Source organism: Phalacrocorax carbo, chromosome 12 (genome assembly GCF_963921805.1).
Source record: "Phalacrocorax carbo chromosome 12, bPhaCar2.1, whole genome shotgun sequence".
Taxonomy (NCBI): domain Eukaryota; kingdom Metazoa; phylum Chordata; class Aves; order Suliformes; family Phalacrocoracidae; genus Phalacrocorax; species Phalacrocorax carbo.
In genome coordinates this window covers 6,984,620-7,007,507 of record NC_087524.1, presented here as the reverse complement: position 1 = coordinate 7,007,507, position 22,888 = coordinate 6,984,620, and the positions used below count along the sequence as shown (strand labels likewise).

The window sequence follows — 22,888 nt, the reverse complement described above, 5'->3', positions numbered from 1 at the left end:
GAGGCTCAGGTTTGTCCTAGAATATACATACAAGTGCATATGTATGTTCTACTCATGTATACTTATGTACTGTGTCCATTTCTGGGCCCCCCAGTTTAAGAAGGACAGGAAACTGCTTGAGCAAGTCCAGCGGAGAGCTGCCAAGATGATCAGGGGACTGGAGCATCTCCCTTATGAGGAAAGGCTGAGAGACTTAGGTGTGTTCAGCACGGAGAAGAGAAGACTGAAGCGAGATCTTGTCAATGCTTATAAACGTCTAAAGGGTGGGTGTCAAGAGGATGGGGCCGGACTCTTTTCCATAGTTCCCAATGACAGGCCAAGGGACAACGGGCACAAGCTGGAACACAGAAAGTTCCCCCTGAACGTGAAAAAAAAACCCCTTCCCTGTGCGGGTGCCAGAGCAGGGGCACAGGCTGCCCAGAGAGGCTGTGGGGTCCCTTCCCTGGAGACATTCACACCCCGCCTGGACGCGTTCCTGTGCCCCCTGCTCTGGGTGTGCCTGCTCAAGCAGGGGGGCTGGATGAGATGATCTCCAGAGGCCCCTTCTAACCCCCACCATTCTGTGATTCAGTGACATGCAGTAAGCAAATTGCTTTGGTTTAAGAGGTCAGACCTAAATCTAACTCACCACAGTGCAAGACACTGAACATGTTGAAATTAGAATTCAAGCTCCATATCAGGATTTTACACAATTTTCTACAGCTGTTACAAGGAACAGTGTGGAAGGCTCTGCTCCAAGTTTTAATTATTCTTATGGCAAAGATAGTGGCTTAAATATTGGTGTGATCTCTGGCCGGGTAGAGTGCTTGAACTAGTCTGTGCCGTGTGCACACACACGAGTGTGTGCTGGTGAGCTGGAAGATGGAGTAAAGAGTGTGCCTATATTTGTGGTAATACCAAGTTGAGAGCAAAAGCACGCTGACACATAGGACTGGAGTTCAAAATAAATTTGCTAAATAGGGGAGATCCTGGAGAAACACCCAACTCAAGTGAGTAAGGGTAAGAGCAAATATGACGTTTAGAAAATAGCCACCACCCAAAGAGAGCATGGTGAGCAATCAGTTAAATAGCACTTCCAGATAAAACATTCTTGCAGCAATAGCAGTTTGCAGTACCTTCCCTCCATCTAACGCTGGTAAAGCCTTCTATGAAGTTCTATGCCCAGTTTTGGACACTGCCTTTCAGGAAAGGTATAGACCACTTGGAGAAACTCCAGAAAGGAGCAAGAAGAAAGATCAGAAGTCTAAAAACTTGACCTGTGAAGAGAGACTGAAGGAATTGGGTTCTCTAGTTTAAAAAGAGAAGAGCAATGGAGACATGTTAGCTGCCTTCAGACAAATTAAGTCTCTGTCTGCCAGTGCTGTGGTAGCTGATCCTGCCTCAGGACAGGGGTGGCTCCTGGACTTTCTCCCAGCTCTGTTTCCTCTGTTCAGAAGGCAGGGGGTTAGCAAAAAGGAGATGACGCACTCAAAGCCATCCTGTTATCAAAGATCAATGCAATGTGAATGTGCTCCTCATGGGTTACAGATGTATTTGAATAAATTTGCTCCCTCCTTCCCCCAACAAAGTTCCAGGTTGCATTCAGCCACAGCAACCACCCTGCTATATACTATCCATATCTACAACATTGCTTGGGGTGGGAGCACCTCATCCTCTTGCTGCTTTTAGAGTTGTGATGGGGAACGACCCTGGGAAATTGCACAAGACACATTGGAGGAGCCCTGTTTTCCTGGAAAAAAGAAAAGCATGTGGCAATCCTGGAGAGCTGGTGGGTGCTAGAGGCTGCAAAAGCCGAGCTGCAGCAGCAAGAAGATGGACACAAAGTAGTGGGCAGCACACAGGCCCCTTCTCTCCTTCCCCAGCTGCCCGCACAGCCGGCAGCGGCACAGAGGGGCTTTGTGCTCGGGGCAGGCCCATGGCCCTGCTTACACTGGCCCTGCAGCATGGGTTTATTGCTGAGGGGTGATGTGCAGGGGGTTCTGGCCCAGGAGCCCTGCAACCTGGGCTGCCCCACGAACAGATCCCCCACTCACCCTGTGCACAGAGCGGATTCCCCTGTCGGAGACCTTCCCACGGCGCCCGGCAGTGCTGGGTGCGCTGCTCAGCCTCGCCGCCTGCTCTGCAAGGCACTCGCACCGCCCCCCATCCCCGCACCGTAGCCCCTCTCCCTGCTGTTCTACACCGTCCCCACCAAAGCTTTCCCGATGCCCGTTCATTAAATAGTCTCTCTACGGGAAGTTATTCTTCTGGCTCACATCCCAGCCTTCAGACCGAGGTACTCAATATTCTCAAATACAACCAAGTAGCAGGATACTGCTGACAGAGTGACCTTTAGACATTAATTTTCACATTTATATGATGTTTGCTGTGCTTCTAAGCCTGTACCCTATTTGTACTCTTTTCTTCAGAATTCACACAAAGAGGTTTTCACATCAGAAGAAACAACTGTTATCAGTTACATCAGTCGCCTACCAGGCAGCTTCTGGTATTAATTTGCTACCAACCCATCAAAGCTATATTCTAACTGGAGAAGATTTATTGCCATTACCCACAAAGCTTGAAGTTTCATTAGAAAATATCCAGTGAGCTCAAGACAGCTTCCCCCTGCCTTCCCCGCTTATCACCTAAGGTATTGCTTGAATATACTTGGCTAACACATGATTTGAAGACATTTGTTTTTCTTTCAGGGAAAAAAGAAGTATCAAGCACTGACATTTTTTCAGTTTTGTTATTGTTTATAGTTCTAACATGTGGACTTGCAATGGGCCAAGGGTGCTGCTAGGCTTCCTTTGTGCTCAATATTGTTAAATTCTTCTTTGCTCTTCTTAAGTCTCTGGCCATACTACTTCCCTTATGCTTCTTTTGACCACCTTCTACACTTTCCAACTTTAAATTTGCATTAATTGCAGCTTTCTTTTTTCACCCTAAATATGCATCTTTCAGAGGTGTTATTATTTTTCAAATTAGCATAACTTTCAACTGTTGGATTAAAGCTTTTGAGGAATAGAATAAGTGAACAGGCTGCTTCCAATTAGCATTCCTATCTGGCTATTTTAAATATTCTGCTGATTCAACTCAAGTATTTTAAATTTGGGGAATTACTTCTTTTAAGAGCTATTAGACTATTTGTTGACACAGATTAAGTGTGCATTACTTGTATAATAATTTGTAACTCTCATGGAAATGTTTCTTTATCAAGATTGGGGCCAATATACTTTTCCCTTGTGCTGAAAATAATGCATAGCAAATTATGAGATGGACACCCTTGGTTTTGTGGAATTACCCTGTCATTCACTAAAATCTACCACCATATCAGCTTTCCTCATCCCTGTATGGATGGTCACGCCCTTCTCTGCCTCCAGCATCCTGGGTGGTAACGAGCACTAACCTTCACCCGCTTTGGTCACCTGTTCCCAGTTCAGCCCCAGGCAGCTATTGTGTCTAACTATCTAATTATTGTTGTTGATGTTAAAGACAGCAATAGGAAGATTGTGAGAGTCACGTCACCAACCCAGTGCAGCCCACCGTCCCCTGTGCCCCACCAGCCACGCGCGCCAGGGGGGCGTAGAATCTGTCATGGAAAAAAGAGAGGAAGTAGCCTCCAGAACAACAGTTCCCCCCCTTCAATACCCATGTTGGGTCAGCAAATTCAGAAACTTCCTGGAAAACAGAAAGTCCTGAGCACTGCTACTCCCAACAGGAGGTTCTGCAGGAGGAACAACTACAGAGAAAACACATCCAAACCCCCTGCCACCCACAGCGCGTTCAGCACCCGGTGCTTACAACGGTGTCAGAATATAGCTCCCCCACTAGCCGCCAGTTTGCTCATATGCCCTCTCCACTGACAACCTCTCCTGCCTCAAGGGTGCTGAGGCCGCCAAGCCCCTCACCACATCTCAAGGATGTTTTTTGCTGAATTGCAAATTCCTGGGATCGCCTTGTGCATTCAGCAACACTACTGCTTTCAGAAGCTCACTTCCCCAGCTTCCAAAAAAACAATGCTGCTGCCCAAAGTGCTGCATGTAAGCAAACCGAGCAGCCGCCTGTGCTGCTGCAGGAACCCGAACTTCCCAAGTATTTCTGCACAGCAAAGCAACCAGCTTTTGTCCTGAAGTTTCACTTCCCACTCAGGACCAAAAACCATCGGAGACTGACCGCAGAAGTACAAATACTGTCCCAGGCTGGTGTAGCATCAGCAGAGTCACTGGCAAAGCCCTTGCATGATGAGGCCGTGTACGCAGAGGAGCAGATGATGCCCATGCCCCAGCAGCCACATGTGTGAGTGCATACGCTGGGGACGGCTGCAGTGCTTAGCTGTGCCTGAGATTTTGCCTATGCCTGGGTTGTGCTGCCCCTTGCAAGGGTGATTTCCAGGACAGGTGTTTGCTCTTGTTGAGGAGGGTAGCTCAGGCCTGCAAGGTACCCAGTGAGTTTTTCCTCCCTTAACATGCGTAGTACCCATTTGCAGCAAAGAAAACTGTAGGCACCTTCCCTTCGCAACTAATTCTAGCAGATGAAGCAAAAGGCCCTTTGCTATTCAGGCAGGGCAGCAGTCCCGCTGCCTCTTTTCAGTAAGCCAAGGTTAAGCCAGCACACATAAAAGATAGCTGTCTAGTTAAACACTTCCAGATTTGCCCCCTTACCTCCAGCTGTCAGCACTGGTGTCTCTGTTCCTCATTGCAAAGCACAGGACAAGGAACAGCTGGGATAGTTTCTGTCTCCTGCTGGGGAGTGCATCCACTGTCTAGGCTTTGCAGAAAAACATACCGATTTCTCAGAGGTCAGCTTTAATAACTGTGATTCCCACAAACCATGAGGAGAATTCAACTCATGATATTTGGCATGAATATCACGCTCTGTTCCTCATGCTGCTACAATTTCCATTTCAAATAGCAGGAAACAAATTACCCTGTGGCATTTTTCGGGACAACCAATGGGAAGGAACCTGGGACGAAAGCCTGTTGTGGGGCGCAGACCTTGACCAAGTATAAGAGAAGAAATTCTTTTTGGAAATTACAAAGGTAATAAAAAGTAAAAGTTAAATATGAATCTAAATTTTCATGGTCAGAAGAGCATCTTGCAAGGGCTGGAGCCTCATGCAGACATGGAACAAAACAGCAAAGGAGTTTTGCTGGATGAATGAGCTGGCACAGGATGTTATTAATCTCTAAAGTTCAGTTTGCTTATTACCAGGACGTGCAGTGAATCCCAGGGAGAATTAGGCTCGGGAAAGGAAACCCATTTATAATCAAACCATAGTTTGGCCTTCAAATTGTATGCCTTCATTACTCCTCTCGCCCTGCTTCCCTCCCCCAAGTCTTTGCCTCAAATAGTTCAAAATACAAACATGAAATATTTTGGATAAAGCAGCATGGGCAGAGCGGTAACAAGGACAAGGGGTGGTCACAGCAACCCATCCTTCTGACAAGTGCCCGAGCTGCCCTCTCTGTGTGCGCTACATGCAAGGGGCTGCTGCAGAGGCATTGCACCACCATCACCTCTGGGTGACTGAGCAGCCCCCGGGCACCTGCAGAGACTGCACCCAGGGCTCGGCTCAGCAAACAGACATTACAGCTCTGACTTCTCACCGTGTCTCTCCCAGAGGTGTAAGAGCGTGGGCTGCTCTCTGTTTCCAGCAAAGAGGTGCAAGCAAAGAAGTCCCAAGCTCTTCTACAATGCTTGCCTCCAGCTTTCTGCTCTATGCCTGTGTGTCCAAAGATGCTTACTCGGACAGAGAAAACAACGCTCTCTACTGTCAAAAGCCAACAAAATGGAGGTTACTTTAGCTGAAGAAGCAACAAGCTCGTGACACGGCCACTCCAGCAAAGGAGATGAATTTATAGCACGGAAAAGAGCTACCGGCTGTCTCTGTTGAGATGAGCACAGCCCCTCAGCAGCAGGAATGGCCAGCGAACCTGGGTCCATGCAAAACTCAGCTACAGGTCTGTTGCTTCCCTGCCACCACTTATTTTCCCAGCGTCTCTGAGCGCTCTTCTCCCTCTGGCTATGGGAGGTCCCACGTTCAAGCCAGAGCCCACCTTCCAGCTGCAGGATCCCCAGCCCAGCTGCAGAACATGCAGCCAGTTCACATGAGCACAGGCTGCTTTTCTCATGTCTCCTGCAGGAGGAGGGGCATTGAAAAGGTTAGTTATTAGCAGCTCTGGAAAAAAGGAGGAATAAAAAAGACCAACCCATTTATAAATCAGATAAAGAGAAAACCTGTGACTCTAATGGTCTTTGTAATTCCTTAAGTGTGGCCCAGAGCTGCCCTGGCATCACTTCTTGTGATGCTGAATCAGCAGAACAGCCCCACTTGTGCAGTAAATAGCCTGATAAGGGCAGAATAGCCCTGAAGAAGCAAGCACTAACTCATGCTGCATCCAGATTTTTCTTGGCTTCTGCTAGGATTTGGGAAGACCGATAGTGGTCAGCTTTCTCACCACTAAATACCAAGCAGTGACTCACATTAGCATCTACCTCTGCAATCCAGGACATATGCTTTCCTCTGGGACAAGGTAGGAACAGGATAAAGAGAGAAAACTCACACAAGAGCCGTCTCAGACAATACCAGTTAGTGCTAGCTGAGCTCTTGGATAGGACCATACTAATCCTGAATACTTTGCCAGACTTTTTCCTTTGATAACATTTCTCAAGGGGGGGACGAGAACTGAAATAACAAACACTGTTCTGTTTAACAGTTACCCATAGCAGAGAAACGCTGAGCTAAAGTTTCCAACAATTATCAGCACAAAATCCTAAAATAGACATGCAATGTACCATTTTTTTTTAACTTTAAACTGGCTGGGATAGGAGCTGTATCATGTGGATTGAAAGCTGTATAAGGCACAAGGCGACATGTCAAGATGACAAGACATGTTAGAACAGCAGCATTAAAACGCTCAGTATAGCACCGATATGGATGAAGGAGCAAAGGCCTCAAGCAGAAGTGGCAAACTGGACTGTAATTCATTGGGAGGAACTGCACATCCAGGGAGGATGGATAAATAATATCCAAGGTATCTATGGAAACCAACATCCTACACAGGAAACAATAAAACTTGGAAAAAGATAAATGAGAAAAATAACTCAAACTTCAGATACTTATACGAACAATAACACTAACTGAAAGCAGGATTTGATTCCAGAGAGGTGGGGCTCACTTAGAGAGATGCGAAGTACGGAAATGAAGGCTAGCAGGCTGAAGGAGAAATAGGAGCTGTACGGTAACTCTGCAAAGAGAAGTCTGTGGGGCTGTCTCCTCAGAGCAGATGTGGGAGCCCTAGCTTTAAAATCCATTTATAAATTGGCTGGACTCCCACACCGCTCTTGCTCAGGTGTCTCTTAGCAGTGGATCTCCTGGGCCACGATCGCTCGCCCTTTACACAGACACACAGGAAGTCAACTTACTTTGGTCGGGAATGGTGAAGGCAAAAGGTGAGTAGTTTCAGCTTTGCGCTTTCCGTCACAGAAAGCATCCGACAACCTTCCTTGCACTCCTGTTTTGTTTTGTCTGATATTGCTGCCCCAAAATTTTCAGCTGTCAGAGCCTCTCACAGCTCAGTTTGGACCCGATTATGTTTTTGCACCACTGATCACACCAAACCAAAAACTTCTTAAACGCTGCTTACCTCATCCCCCAAGAGTCCTAGGACAGGTGGCTGCTCAGGGCAGGTTTTTTGCCTCATTTTAGGTACCTTAGCTCCCACAGTCTGCCTTCCTGCTCAGAGAGGAGGAGGAGGACTTGCACACAGGAGGTCATCCTTCTGTTATTGGAGCAGGTTTTTTCCCCCAAGGAGTTATCTGCACAGGGGCTTTTACCAGCACCCATGCCGTCTGCTGACAAGTCGCCCGTGCAAGGTCTTATCAGAGCGCAGGCTGCTGGGCTTGTCACAAACACCACATTTGCCAGCATTTATCCGGTTTTAGTGCAGTTAGTCACATCCTTGGTTATCAGTACAGACTATTCTTTTCACCCTTGTTCTGTTGCTTCTTTTAGTCCTGTCTCACACACACACTTCCATTCCAACGCAGTCACTTCCTGACCAGCGCAGACATTGGTCCCAGACAGCACAGGTTTACAAGGGGAAAGTCCTGTTTAACAAACTTAATTTCCTTCTGTGACAAGGTCACCCACCTACTTGACCAAGGGAAGCCAGTCAACATAACCTTTTTGGATTCCAAATAAAACTTTCAGTACTGTCTCTCACAGTATCCTCCTGGACAAAACACCCAGCACACGGCTGGGTAAACACGGAACGCAGTGGGTGAGCGATTGGCTGATGTGTTGGGCTCAAAGGGTCATAATAAATGGGGTTACATTGGGCTGGCAGCCCGTCACTAGCAGGGTTCCGCAGGGATCCATCTTGGGGCAGGTACTCTTTAATCTCTTCATAAATGACTTGGATGCAGGACTGGAAGGAGGAGGAGCTGTTGACACTATCAAGGGCAGAGAGGCCCTGCAGAGGGATCTGGACAGGCTGGAGAGCTGGGCAATCACCGACCGTATGAAGATTAACAGGGCAGGTGCTGGATTTTGCACCTGGGGCATGGCAGCCCTGGATGCACATATGGAGTGGGGAACGAGAGGCTGGAGAGCAGCTCCGCAGAGGGACCTGGGTGTTCTGGTTGATGGCAAGTTGAACACGAGCCACCAGCGTGCCCTGGCAGCCCAGAGGGCCAGCCGTGCCCTGGGGGGCATCGAGCCCTGCATTGCAGCCGGGCGAGGGGGGGAATTGTCCTGCTCTGCCCTGCGCTGGTGCAGCCTCACCTCGAGTGCTGTGGGCAGCGCTGGGCGCCTCAGTACGCTAAGGATATAAAGCTACTAGAGAATGTCTAGAGGAGGGCCATGAAGCTGGTGAAGGGTTTAGAGGAGAAACCATATGAGGTGTGGCTAAAGTCACTTGGTTTGTTCAGCCTGGAGAAGAGAAGACTGAGGGGAGACCTCATCGCAGTCTACAGCTTCCTCACAAGGGGAGGAGGAGGGGCAGGCGCCGATCTCTTCTCTCTGGTGGCCAACGCCAGGACCCGAGGGAATGGCAGGGAGATGTGCCAGGGGAGGGTTAGGTTGGGTATTAGGAAAAGGCTGTTCCCCCTGAGGGAGGTGGAGCCCTGGAACAGGCTCCCCAGGGAGGCAGTCACGGCGCCAAGCCTGATGATATGCAAGAAGCACTTGGACAACGCCCTCGGACACATGGTGTGGATTTTGGGGTTGTCCCATGCAGGGACAAGAGTTGGACTCAATGATCCTTGTGGGTCCCTTCCAGCTCAGGGCATTCTATGTTTCTATGGCTCATGTTTACTTCAGGCCAGTCTTAATGTTTCTGCTTCTTCAGCTGCATGCCTGCCTTATGCATGGTATGTCTAGACCTCCGCTTCACAGGCCATCATTGTGGCTGTGAAAAGGTCTCCTTGGCTTGGTTAATTATGGGAAACCCTAATAACAGCTAAGGAAGCAGATTTTAGAGCTGGTCTTGGGTCTGCTCCTGCATGCAGCTCTGCTGCCGCGTTGCAGCACAGCATGCACGAGCACAGCACCAGCGGTGGTCTGTTGGAAATTAGAGGATGCTGAAATCCAAGAGATGAACAATGCAGCCTGTCCCTGGGTGTCACTACCAGACTCACCACGAGGGATTTCAAATGGTTTACACCCAAGATCTCATTAACAATGTTAGAGCTGGAGCTGTTTTCAGCCTGTCACATGCTGAGCAGCTCCCTGTGACAGCACAGGGCAAGACCATTGTCACTAGTGTAGTGCAGACCTGGTGGTGTTCCTATACCCAGGCTTGCAGGGTAAAGCTGGCATTAACCTCAGCTTCCCCCCTTAAAGCTCCTGGTGAGGCAGGATAGCTGCAATTATCCCATAGCAGAACCACAATACTCACAAGGAGGCTTTTGTGTGTGCACATTTTCTCACGCTCATGACACAGACTTGTGAGTCCAGCCGTCTCTTGCTGAGCAAGGCCAGGACTGTTTCACTTCTTTCCCGCTATTCCCAGGCTCCCCTTAACTCTGTGGCTTTCACAGCTGACTCCAGCACTCAGCGGTGCTGCCTACCCAAAACATATGGGGAGCTAATACCAAACAGGTAATGCTGCAGCTGGCCATCGTACTTCTGTCTGTTGAACCTCAGCCTTTCCCTAGTAACAAATAATAACATTTAAATTTGTCACACTGCTTTCCATCTGTATATTGCCAAGCAGTTTATAGCCCCATTTTCCCAGATGATGAAAAGAACGCAAGAGAGCTACAAATAGCCAGCGTGATGCTCTGTCCCCTGGACTACCTCGCCTGCTTGTCTGGGAAGCTCTCATGAACCAGGGCTCACAGCATGCTCCCTCCCGCAGAGAGACAGAGTTCCCAGGGCCCAGGGAAGGAGAAGCATGCCTCAGCTACACCTACTCTTAAAGTAGTCTTCTGTCATTTTGATATATTCTCTCATGTTCTGCCAGATTAATAGGAACTTGGAGACTGTCACTCTAGTAAAATACACACACGACTCATACTACAAGATCTATGTAGTTCTGCTACAACTTTAAAAATGTGGGAAATACATAAAACGTCATTTAGGTTAGCAGAAACATGCTGAAAAAGAGGAACACAGCCAGCAGAGCCCCATAGCAGGAAAGAAGTCATTCCCTGTGTTTTCTTCCTGCAGTCTGACTTCAGGGGTGGAAGTACAAGAAACCAGGGGAGTAAGAGAGTTGTTTACTTCTTTTATAAAGGAGTTAGGAACTACCTAACAGCAGTCCTGCTGCATTATATATAGTCTCTATGAAATGCTAGTAAACCTAAAGACTAACTGCTATGCCACAACAAAAAAAAAATCCAGAGATGTGGTTTGCAGTAGATTACAATGTAAATTTACAGTTGCAGTCTCCTCAGAAGTAAATGGGCAGAACAGGGTCTACAAGATCCCTATTTACAGAAGGGCATCTATTCCCAGCAAGGTTTATGGTATCCAGTTAGCATTCTCACAGACACCAAGTGGCCACAATACCGAACAGGTCCTTAAATTGGTAGAGAAATTACTAGTCTCTGGAGCTGAGACACACTTCGTAACCGAAAAAGCAACTGTAAAATTATTGTCTTTAACAAGGACTTCATAACATGGGGCCAGGTTCTGTTGTAAAACACTATTTTTAAGATGAAGTACAAAGGCTTAGTTTCCCAGCTGGCTTAACTCATCTGTTTGCTCTGCCACAAAAAGGGCCTACACTTTGGCTGCCTTTTGCTGTAGTTCTACCTTCCACTTGCACAAGGGCAGATTCCTTTTCTAACTTTTATATGTATATATTTTTTACCAGTCTACTCTTCAGATGGGTTAAGTTCTCTGGTCAGGCTGACATAGTCACTAGAGCAGCGTAGGAGAGGGGTGGTGGTTTGACTGTCCTTTTCAGCAGGCAGCTATAGCTCAACCCAACCTCATGTGTTAAAATCACTTGCTAAACTAATCTTTAAAGTTGCAACTGATTAATTTCAAAATAAGGTCTTAACTCTCTCTGGTTAATGACCAAATAAACCCTAAGACAACACTGCTGAAATATTCTTTCCTTCTTTTCTTTATGGCTTTCACAGTTCTTTCTCACAACAGCATTTCTGATTCTTGTAAATGAGAACCTGACCACTAGGTTTTACCAGAATAAAGTTCTTTTCAGCTTCAGCTAGTTTTGTGTTTACCACAGTCTCAAAGCTGACAAACAGTAAGCTTCCTATACTATTTCTGGAAACAAGACTAAATCTGCAGATCAACTTATTGGGCACATTCAATTCAAGGCAAAATTGCAGATTTCCAGTATGTTTCCCGCCAAGCAGCTGGAGCCAGCGGCTAAGGGCGGATCTTGGCCAAGAGTAGATGTTCTCCTTGGCAAGAGCTGCCCACTGCCATTCTGGCAAAGAGAAGGTAGGAGGAAGGGACAGTTTTCAGCTGAGGAGCAAATCCCACTCCATTAGCTGTCCCTACCAGCAAGCCCACGCTCCATATAGGAGCTCCCTCTTCCCTCCTGCTGTGTGCCTCCCTGGGCTTTGCCATGCACGATGGACATTTCACCTGTGCTGCAGAAGCTCCAAATTCCTTCCATCCCTCACTTTTGGCTTCTAGCTACAGCCCAGGGAGGAAGGTGCAGAGGCTGCTTCGTCCCCTGCCCCCATCTGCAGTGTCACTGTTAGTTAACGGTAGAAACCACAGGAGCTTTAGTGACAGTTCCTGTCACTCCGCTGTCTCAGGATCCCTCTGACCCATGTGCAAAAGCACTGTGAACTGACTGAGGGTTTGAAGCAGTGTCTATGTCCTGAGCTGCTGATTTACCTTTTCCAGGCAGCATACAGAGCTCAAAGGCCAGTGGTAGTTTGAGCTTTGGCTGCAGATAGTTAATGAAAAAACAAGCCAATTCTCATTCCTTTGTAATAATAGGTCCATTTTCTTTTCAATCTCTCCCTCAAGAAGGATCTGGCATTCACCACTCTGTATGATCAGGGCAAAGATTCTTAAAAGAATCAGAAACAACAGGAAGAATACAAATCAAACTAAGAGGCTTTAACTTCTACTTGTACAAAGTTAAAATGTTTGCTCAAAGGTGCGAATCCCAGCCTGCAGACCATGCAGCCACCCCATAAGGGTTATTTTTTGGTCAGAAGAGATGTAGCGTATAGCTGGATGAAGGTCACAAGGGAGCGTGGGACAGTGTGGGTCAGGCTGATGGGCAGGTGTCTCCTCATACCAGAAGCTTAATCACTGCCTACAAGGTATGTTACAAGGGGAATTTGAAAGGCAATTTGAAGGCAGACAGTGAAACAGCTCTACAGATCCTCATGGAAAGCTCATGGACACCAATCAGAGCCCAAAAGGGTTCAGACAAGAACTATAATAATATATATAATATATATATATAATATATAAGGCAGAGTTGTAGCATTGCCGGCCATGGCTGAGCACTGAAAGAGTGACAGCAGTGACCACTACACTGCCTGCATCGCCCTTGAACACGAACAGCCAGCACACCACAAGGGACAGAGGGATGAGGAGCCCAAAGAGTGGGCTGTGAAACTGATCTTTCCAGCCACATTTGGGGGGAGCAAATGCATGAGAGGCCGTGAGCAGATGAATGTGTTCAGTGTGCACTTAGCCGACCCTCTTCCATCTGGTCTCTCACACTTTTTCCCTTAACTAATTTCTTGATTTGTACTACTAATGCAGCACTGTTTCAGAGCACAGGGCTGTTTTTGTCTCTCCTTGTCTTACAGTGAAGTGCCCCCGCCCCAGTAACTTTAATCTGAGTGACTTTTACCCTTGCCTCCTTCTGTTCTCTCACTTGGGCTGGTGTTGGCTTTCAAGCCAGACAAGCTGAAAATTTTGAGGAAAAAAGATAGGCACCTTTTCTCTTCTCTTTCAGCAGCACAGATTTATGTCAAATTACGCCGGCTGTAGAAGTGCACCCCTAGGCTCTGCTGCTCCCCATGCAAGCATACTGGCAACAGTTCTGCAGCTAGGAAAAGCTAACGTAAGTGCCTGCCATAAAACTTCAGCTCTGCTCAGGGAAGGGAAGCTTCCACCGAGCTGAGAGATGAAACCAGTTCTCGCATCTAGCTGACAAAACCATAAGAAAATACAATTTAGGAAATGGTCCCATCTAACTCATCTTTCAGAAAACCAACAGGGGTGCTTTTCTTGTGAAGATGATCCAGAATTTTACAGTTCAAGTTTCATTAGTCTCAAGCAATATTAATCCTTATGGGCTGGCTCCCCAAAGACATCATGCTGTAATTCACTTTACCCCAAAGGTTAGCCTAAACATTTCTGGCCTTGACCACATCCTAACCACCATGAACAGATAATTTCCAAGCTGAGAATCTGGTTCCGATCTCAACACACTTCAAACCAGCTCCGTGGAACACTGCCATTGAACACTGGGCTAGTAAAAAGCTACAAAATACCTAGCCAGGGGGTGTTAACCTCAAAGTCAGGTTTGCTAGCTGCTCCCAACCCCCCAGGGCCTAAAGGAGCAGATGTCTTAGAAAAAGAAGGAATGTGACCAAACTTGATATTTTTGCACCATACTCAGCCAGTTATACAATTTAGGAAAGGCCAAAAAGATTATAAATTATTACAGCTTTTGTAACGCTTCCTTTTTCAGGTATCCATCCTCTTAAATTTACTCTTCCTCCTTTAGAAATTCCTTGAGGGTTTTCTACATATTTCTGGTGACTACAAGTCAAGAGGCAAGCAGAGGTTGCAGTGGTCACAATAAGGTTGACTAGAGGACAACTTTCTCCCAAACAAACAAACAAAAAATTGCTTCATAAAGCCAACAAACCATGAGTTATGGCTGTCACATACATACACCTCTGCATATTTTTTTCCGGACAACATTGTCTGGAAATCTTTCTAGTCTATTCAGGATTTGAATGCCCAATTTTCCTCCTCAAGTTGCATTAGCTGTGCTTTTACAAGCTTGGCTTGAAGCCTATTATTTGCTCTTTATGTTTCCAACCACTCTTGGCTTCCTTAGACTTTTTCCTCTGACTTAATTGGTATTTGTCCTGATCCTCCTAGCACTGACAAACTCCATCTGTAAATCAGCAATAACTTTATACTTTTTAGATCATTATTGAAAATGTCTAATGCCATCAGGCTTCTTGCAGAATATCTGCAAAAACACAGCTGTTCTATGATGATTTCCTTTGATAACTATTTTTTGAAGTCTGTTGAATCCAGTTCTTAATTCATTAGTTCATTCTTTGCTGGGGAGTCATAGGGAGACTTTTGTAATCAGAACAATATCAAAACACATCTATTGCTGTGGAGAAGTTCAAACATGGAAGATATTAATGTTTACTGTTTTCAACCACATTTACCATCTCTGAAAAACAAAACAAGCACTTATAATTAGTTGGAAAACAGTTCATATAAAGGACTGGGTTGCCTTCCCCAGCCCTATACTCATAATCTACCCTGTGGCTATTAAATACCAACCAGGGAGATTAGTTTTTCCAGTTCCCCTTTTTGTGAGGTGGTTCATAACTATCAGGGATGTCGGGCTTTAGAATTCCCTTAAGGTATAGCCCAGATTTAGTCAATATTCACTCAATTTTTAAGAATACTATTTTTTCCCCTAGAACTTCAATGAGCCTTCAGCCTCATTTGAAGAAATAAATAAAGAGGATGTTAACAGTAATAACATGCATAAGACAAAACGCAGCCTAGTTTTTTTCCAAATGAGAATCACACCAGGCTTGTTTAACATCTATTTTGTTAAGTCAGCTGACTGACTTTGTAACAAAAAAAGCCTTCAGGAAAGCAAGGACAAATGAAAAAGTCTATCGGTACATGAAATACTCCCCCCTCCTCTCCCTTATAAATGCATTCTCTAGCTGGGTTCCAAAACCAAAAGGAACATATCCCTTGAAGTTCTTGCTGCAGACTCTTGCCGGTGGGCCTATCTTCGTTCTAGGGTGCAGATTAATATGCTCGCTTGAGGGGACTACATGAACTCACAGGCTTGCTTCCATCTGGAATGAGTAGTTTCCTTTTTGATGCGCTCATTCCCGTTATTCATTTTGACAGTGCTATCCATTTCTACAACAAAGTTATTCTGAAAGCTACTTTGTTAAGTTTTATCCTTTACAAAAACAAAAGAATATCAGCAAGCTGGTGTTTAAAACTTGATTACTGGGGAGATCTATCGAGTAATTTAGACAGAACTGATGTCAGACTAAATTGGCAATAGTTCTCCAGGCTACCCATCATCATACTGCTGGTATATTGGGTCAACAATAACATCCTTCCCATTGCTTGGGATATTCCTAATGTTCTACTCTAGTTTATTGAAAATTAGTGTCATCGAGCATAGATCTTCTTAGTAATTATTTGGCACATTTAATTTCATATTGTTATAAATTTTTTTCCCAAAAAAATGTTAATCTACGAAACAGGCAACTTAGCTATAATAATGAAATATTCCTTCATATAAGAATTTAATTTTTGCCCCAAATTTAGAGAATTATTTAACCCACACTTCTGTGGGTTTTTTTCTGCATCATCATTAAAATCGTACCCTCTCCACCTCCATAATGATTATGCAATTGCTAGATACACATTATTTTGTTCCTAAGGCACACAGAACGCCTCCTTTGAATTGTGCTTGGTCCTGCTAACTTTAGATTTTCCCCTGACATCTTTACTTTCTCTAAATAATCTTCCACAATTCACAGCCTGTATTTTCTATCAGATGTTCCCATTTCCTCTTTCTCCACTTCCTTTCCATTTACTTGTGTTAACTTCTGCTGCTTTCACTGCCTGAATGAACTAGCCAGTCATCCTCATTCTTATTTTTGGAGTACTGGACAATATGTATTCTTTAAATTCACAATCTTCATTCACACTCCTGTACTTTTTTTCCATCAGATTTTACTTTATTACTGTTCCATGCTGGAACAATCACTGGCCCATAAAGAGCAGTTATCCGACAGCAGTGATTAATTCATCATGTATATAGAGATCCAAACCAGAGTTACTACCTCTTGTTCAGCTCTGTACCTTTTATGTTAAAGTCTATACATATTAGAATGGTTACTGCTTTTCACTGCTGTCTGCATGAGATCAGCATCATGCTTTCCCCAGACTGAAGCCCCCCACATATATTTTTCAGTAACATATATTTTTCAGACTATGTCATGCTTTCTGCCCAGGGAGGTATTCATACTGATCACTCATATAATCTGTTGCTCTGTACCACCCCAAGCAGAATTTCTTCCTTGGCCATGTTAGCATATTGATCCAAAGTTCAAGGCAGAACTGACAGTATCAGTATTTAAAATATGGGCATCCTAAAACTGAAGAGTGGTATTTTAAACCTGTTTGTTACAGTCCCTGTGGAAAGACTCCCAGGAACCGGGTGTCTCACTGAAATGCTCCCTAGTAATTCCTTTCTGATGAAAGGACGTGCCCTCAGCATGCATTCATGCCTCGCTTCAAGGTGGAAACTTTCCTACCAGTTGATAGCTACTGCCTGTCCTGGACGCCCCCACGCTGAACCTATTGATTGCTGCCTCTAGAAGAGAGACCGCGAGAGGCGTTTTCGAAAACACTGCCTCGTGTTTTCCTCTCCCACACAGACATAATGTGGTTTCTTGCTGTTCATTGCACCGATTTCAGTAGGCACTTGCAAGACGACTTGCATTTTGTGCAGGTCGGGCCATTCTCACACCATGACCGCTTCTGCTGCAATTAGCTTGAGCACTAACTGTCAGTTTTCTTCAGTTTCCTTCTGTCTCTTTAAAATCCTACTTTCTAAAGGAAGGCTTATTTGGTCCTCTTTGCTAAATCAGTTATCATCTAACTTTCTTCCTTGCAATTCCCTACCTCACTGGAAAAGGCATCTCCTTTCATGCATTACATTTTATTTTTTGGAATGAAACTTTTAAAAGACTGCTTTCAAAGCTATTCTTATCTCCCTCCTCAGCAGAGGCAAATGATTTCTAAATTTCCAGCTTCACACGTGTCTGCATAAACTAACGAGCTAACCTCCTCCTCTTGCCAGTGTTCGCTTTAAATGTTGATGTACGTCAGACTGAGAAAATGCTTCTTCCACTCAAATGCCATTTGTTACGTTGTACGGAGTTAAAAACTTGGAGAGGTCTAGGTTACGGTTTTATTTATTCCAAGAAAAAACAATCAATCACATTTTGATTCCCTGTTGTCATAACCATGATAAATGAGAGACTTCCACCTGGTTCTGAACAAGAAAGTATCAAAATAGTGGAAACTATTATCCCTAAGCTTCGCACTCAATGTAATGGCTAAGTTTCTGCCCAGGTCTTTTTCCAGTTTATTGCTTCTTCCCTCTTTGTCCGAGTCCCTGCCTTGCGTTTAAAAGCCCCACGCAGAGCCCAGCGCTGTCGGCGGTACGGATGGACCGTGTTGCAGAAGTTGCTGCAAACAGAGGGCAAGACACCCAGACAGACAAAAGCTGATACTAAACTAGGAAATGTTTCTGCCAAGCGTTAAGTGTGACCGGTGCTGCTACGTGCACCATGCCGGCTGATTATAAAAGGCAACCCCCTGGTACATGTATCTCGTCTAAAATTACGGCGCAATAAGCATCTCCCGCTAACCCCGAGTCCCTCCCCCGATCTCTAGGACCGCAGTTAAGGCGAGAGGGCTCGCCGGGGCGCCAGGCGGGGAATCCCCCTCTCCCCGGCGCTCCCGGCCCCGAGCCCCCCGTACCCAGCACAGCAATTCTTCCAACCTCAGAGCTCTCGCTTTCCACCGCGGTTTCCTAACACCCCATACTTCCACTGACTTCTCGCTCTTTTTTTCCCCCCCCCCCCCGCCCTTCGTCCCCTGGGTGCGGCGCCCGGCGCCGGGGGAGCTCGCCGCGGCGGCGGGGGCAGCGCGGGCGGCAGCCGGGGAGTCACCAGGGCCCTTCCCCTGCGCGGCGGCGGAGGGAATCCCTCGCACTGACGCGGCCAAACTTCTGCCAGCGCCGAGCCTCCGCGCCCGCCCGCGCCCGGGGGGGGGGACGGGGACCCGCCGGCCCGCCGCCACCTCCAGCGTCCCCCCGAGCAGCTCCGTCCTCCTCCGCGCACCCCCAGCCACCAGTTGTCATTGTCCCTTGAGAAAAGCCCAGCATCCAAAGGCTGGAAGCTGATGTCACCCGGGGGGAGGACTGCGGCAAGGCTGCCCCCACCCCGGCGAGCCCCCGCCGCCGCGCCGGCATCGCTCCGCGGGCGCGGAGGGAGGCGCCGCCCGGGGATGCCGCGGCCGCGGCTCCCTCCCGACTGGCAAATCTAAAGGAGCAACTCATGAAGGTGCACAGCCTCACCCCGAGCGCCGGCCGCGGGATGCCGCCGGCCCCGGGGCGCCCCGCCGAGCCCTGCCTCCCCCCCGCACCCCCTCGCCCGGGGGTCGGGCGAGGGCTGCTCTTGGAGATCAGCCGTTCGCTTCTGTCCTTACCCTTTGGCTCATCCATCAGTGCCGGTGCTCGCTCCCTCCTCCCTCTCCCCCTCTTCCTCTCAGCCTCTGCCGGCTCTGAGCTGCCTTAGTGAGAGGTGCTCATAAAAATGGGCGCTTTAGTGGTCCATGGCTGGCTGTGGGAGGGGTTAGTTTAACTCTACATGACTCAATCCATCTAACTTGCAGGCTGACCTCCTGCTTTCCTTAAAGCACAGATTACCTCAGAGTTGCCCCGCTACCAGCGCCTTGGGCTCCTCCGCCTGGTCGGAGGGTCCCGCACGGCCGGGGGGAGCGGTGGGCGGCCGGGGGCTACCGGAGGGAACGGCCACCACTGGCTCCGTGGTCTGAAGCCCGACTGCATTGCTGGCTCCGGGGGGAAGGTGTCATTTTGGCTGCTGAGAGAAAGTTTTTTGTCAGGTTTATTAAGTTGCAGAAGATTGAGCAGATACCCTTCGCACCAGTGAGGCACACGAAGAGAACTATCCTGAGAAGAAGTGACCTTCTTTGTTTTCAATTATGAGGTCCAGCCCACATAAAAAAAACCACTCCAACCCCAACAAAAAAAAAAACCCAAACAACCAAAACCACCCACCCAAAACCATGGAAGGAGATAAATTTGCAATAACTGCTGATAAGTCATCTCCTGCACCTACCTGCCCCATAGAACGAGCTCGCACCTCTGACTGCATCTCCTGGGGAACTTTAGAAGAGAGCCAATTTTTGACTACTTGCCAGGAAAGGACCTGCCCCATGCTGCCTTTTATCCCTGCGCTCCTCCCAGTTTGATGCCACGCAAGTAAGAAATACAGGACAGTGCTAGAGGAGTCTCAGCAACTTTTCCATGTAGCCTCTGACACTCAGGTCCTTTCTAGGCACCACGTTATCCCCCCCAGGCTCCCACCTAGGATCTGTCAGCCTCCCAACTCCAAAGGAGGTTGCTGAGCACCCTTTCTCTTTCACTTCCTTCTCAGACCGATAGCCACCAGTGCTTCCCAGCACCCAGGGCTCTTAGCTCGCCCCACGCGCCTTTCCCTGACGTCACCCTGAGGGTCACTGGAGCAGGGGCTGCCACAGCCAGCTTCCATGCCCTGACCATGCCAGAACCTGGTCTGCTCTCAGAGGCATCAATTTTACCAACTCTGCTTCCTGCTCCTGGGGTTTCTCTTTGCAACCAGACAAATGGACATGCTGCCCTGCAGCTGGAACATCATCCAGCCCTGTCCCCCTCACCAGCTTCCAGAGATCTTGCCCTGAGGACAAGTAGGAGGAGCAGGTTCCTGATGCTAGGACCTGGAGAGCCCCATCTAGGTATGTGGTTTCAAATCCCTTCCGTTATTGCAGCCTCATCATGAACAAAGACCAGTTCTTCCTCCTTCACAAACATTGGCCTAGTCTGTATTACTGCAGTCTAAGATAACACTCTTCTTTGTAATGCCCCTGGGAACAGGAAAATAGGGATCTACAAAATAAAACAATCTACATAATTAAGGCTTTAATGAGTTAGATTCCAGGAGCCGTTTTTCAGTAAACAAAGCTGAAGGTGGACTGTGTTTGTCATCTTATTCAAAAAAATTGGCCTGGGAAGCGCAAGTAAGGGAGAACTGACCTTACCTCCAGTGATATCAGGCCAACATTTTTAAAGGGTTTAGCATGGCAGAAGTAATTTTCTTGGTCGCCTTGACACCAAATCTTTTAAAAATAAGAGTGCAGTTGACACAATACTCGGTGAATAAATGCAACTTTAAAAGTCTTTACTACAATAAATATCAACCGTGCAGATTTATCAGTAAGAAATAAGTTGGTTTTTTTAAATGAAGACTGATGAAAGTATGAGTGCTTATGTACTAGTCACATGTTGACTTCTGCAAAGAATATTTGCTGGTAGAGTGTCATCAGAGGAAATGAAACAGTTATACAGAAAATGCCATGCGTTAAATGAAATAAACCCCACTGATCATAGTTTTTAAAAAATACAGTTGGAATTTGGGACTGATTTTCAAATGGCTGTGCTTAGACTCACTGTCTTTACAGTTAGGAACTCAAGAAGGTCAGTCAGCTGGGCTTATCAAAGAGCTCACCCAAGGGCTGATAAACCCAAATTTAACAAGTGGAAGATAACTACAGCCCTCCCTCAGAGACAAATAGACATGACTCCATGCCATGTCCAACACCTCTTATGGATGCTCAGATTGACCTATTTCAAGTCCTTTAAAATGACATATGTATCTGAAAAACTACAATATGCTATTTTGTACAAGTCAGTGACTTTTTTTTTTTTTTGTCTGAGGAGGTTCAGCTTTAAACTGAGACAGAATAAACGTTTATAGGGAAGGATGGGACATCATTAGTCAGTGACCATGAAACATGCAGAGGCATTTTCACACAAGAGGAAGCTGTCAACTGACATGTAAGGGCCCTGTGGGGAAGGGTTGCTGTGAACTGTGATAGCTACGGTTTTCTACACCTAAAAACATCCAGGTCCTTCATAGAGCTGCAGGGAACAGATTTCTGACTTGAAGATTATCTACTTTAAGTGACGGACTGTTAAACATGTGAACAGTGTTTCCACAGCTACAAGAGCAGAGAATGATGTTGCACGCTATTTTGCAGCCATTCAGTTTAGGCATAAGAGACAGTGATGAAACAAACTTTCCCCTTCGGCTGTGACAGAGGAAGGGAAAGGTGGACTTTGTGCCCTCCTGTGACGTGAGATGCAGACTTCCTCTTCCACAGATGGTCAGATCCAGATTTACCAGAGTTTGGTTCTGCCTGCTGATCCACCTGCCTTTGGGCAAACGTGACCGCAATCCACAAACCAGCAAAGGCAACAGCAGATTCTGTGTCAGTCATTTTCATAAGAAAACAAAACAAAAAGAGCAGCCCCAGAGGCAGGCATTTGTACTCAGATAAGGCTCCAGACAGCATAAGGAGGAAGTTTGAAAACACAGAAATAAAACAAAGAGGAAACCAGACAGCTCAGGATGTAGTTTCCACATATCACGAGAAGTGGGTAAGTTTAGCAAAACAGAGGAGTGCCACTCTTCTATTCCTGGGATAAAACCAAGCATCCTGTGCAACTTTGGAGGAACAAAATATATCTTAAATATCTAACTTCTTCCTAGCCATGGTAAGAGCTTAGCCTCAATCATCTTGTTCCTCTAAGTTTACGCAAGTTGTGTGTGTTTGTGTGTGTCTAAAAACATGAAACTTCACGGACGTCTAGAATTTGCTGTTTTGCAGACGAGGTATGCTGCCTTTGGGACTCAGAAAAGGAGCAAGAGTAAGTGAGCACTGGGACTTGTTAGCTCCATTTCCAGTAAACAGGAGACAGAAGGAACCGAAGCAATAACACTGGAATCCAGGGCCAGAACCTCTATAGCTTTGGGGTGGGGGAAGGAAACAGCCATAGGAAAAGAGATTCAGGGAGTCTGGGGAAAAAACCTACAAGCATTAGAAACATAAGTAGCTTCTTTCCTTAGAAAGAATTGGTATGAAAACATCTGAAATATTTTAAACAGAAACAGGCCATCCCCTTACCAATCTCAAGAACAATATCAGAGAGTCATCTGTGTATGCTTAGAGGCATGGCCTGGGGGTATGTATTTAGATCATGACATACCAATCTCTCTATGTTTAAGCAACAGAGTGGAGTGGCAGCTTCAAGAGATGTTGTGTGCAAACATTAACCTAAGCAGAGATAGGCTAAATATTCCTCAGGCTTTCCTAGATATTTAGTCCCAGCTTGCTGGTTCATGTCACCACCTACCAGCTGGCAGCCCTGGGAAGGAGGGCAGCAGGTACCCAGCCCTCCATCCCCAGCATCTCTGCAACAGATGATAAACAGTGAAGATCTCTAGAAAGACAGTGAACAGGTTAAATTGCTCAGACCAGAGTGAGCAGAATTCCCTACAAAAGGGGGTTGATCCAAACAATTAGGAC

The 22,888-nt window shown here is 46.7% G+C and overlaps 1 protein-coding gene across 7 annotated transcripts in view; it reads right to left on the bottom strand.

The window, feature by feature from the left end:
• The window catches only part of ENTPD1 (ectonucleoside triphosphate diphosphohydrolase 1), a 59,549-nt gene that overhangs the window by 16,393 nt on the left and 20,268 nt on the right, over positions 1-22,888 (bottom strand). The window contains exon 1 of one of the 7 annotated variants that reach the window (XM_064463884.1): positions 19,603-19,843. The exons of 4 other annotated variants lie outside the window; for them this stretch is intronic. Coding sequence is in view for 1 of the 3 variants with exons in the window: in XM_064463880.1 (XP_064319950.1) it covers positions 18,950-18,965 (16 nt within the window). In the remaining 2 variants the exon portion in view is untranslated. Of the gene's footprint in view, positions 1-7,628; positions 7,791-18,949; positions 19,045-19,602; positions 19,844-22,888 lie in introns of those variants that run through there. 2 more of the 7 variants (XM_064463880.1, XM_064463881.1) reach the window with 2 other exon arrangements.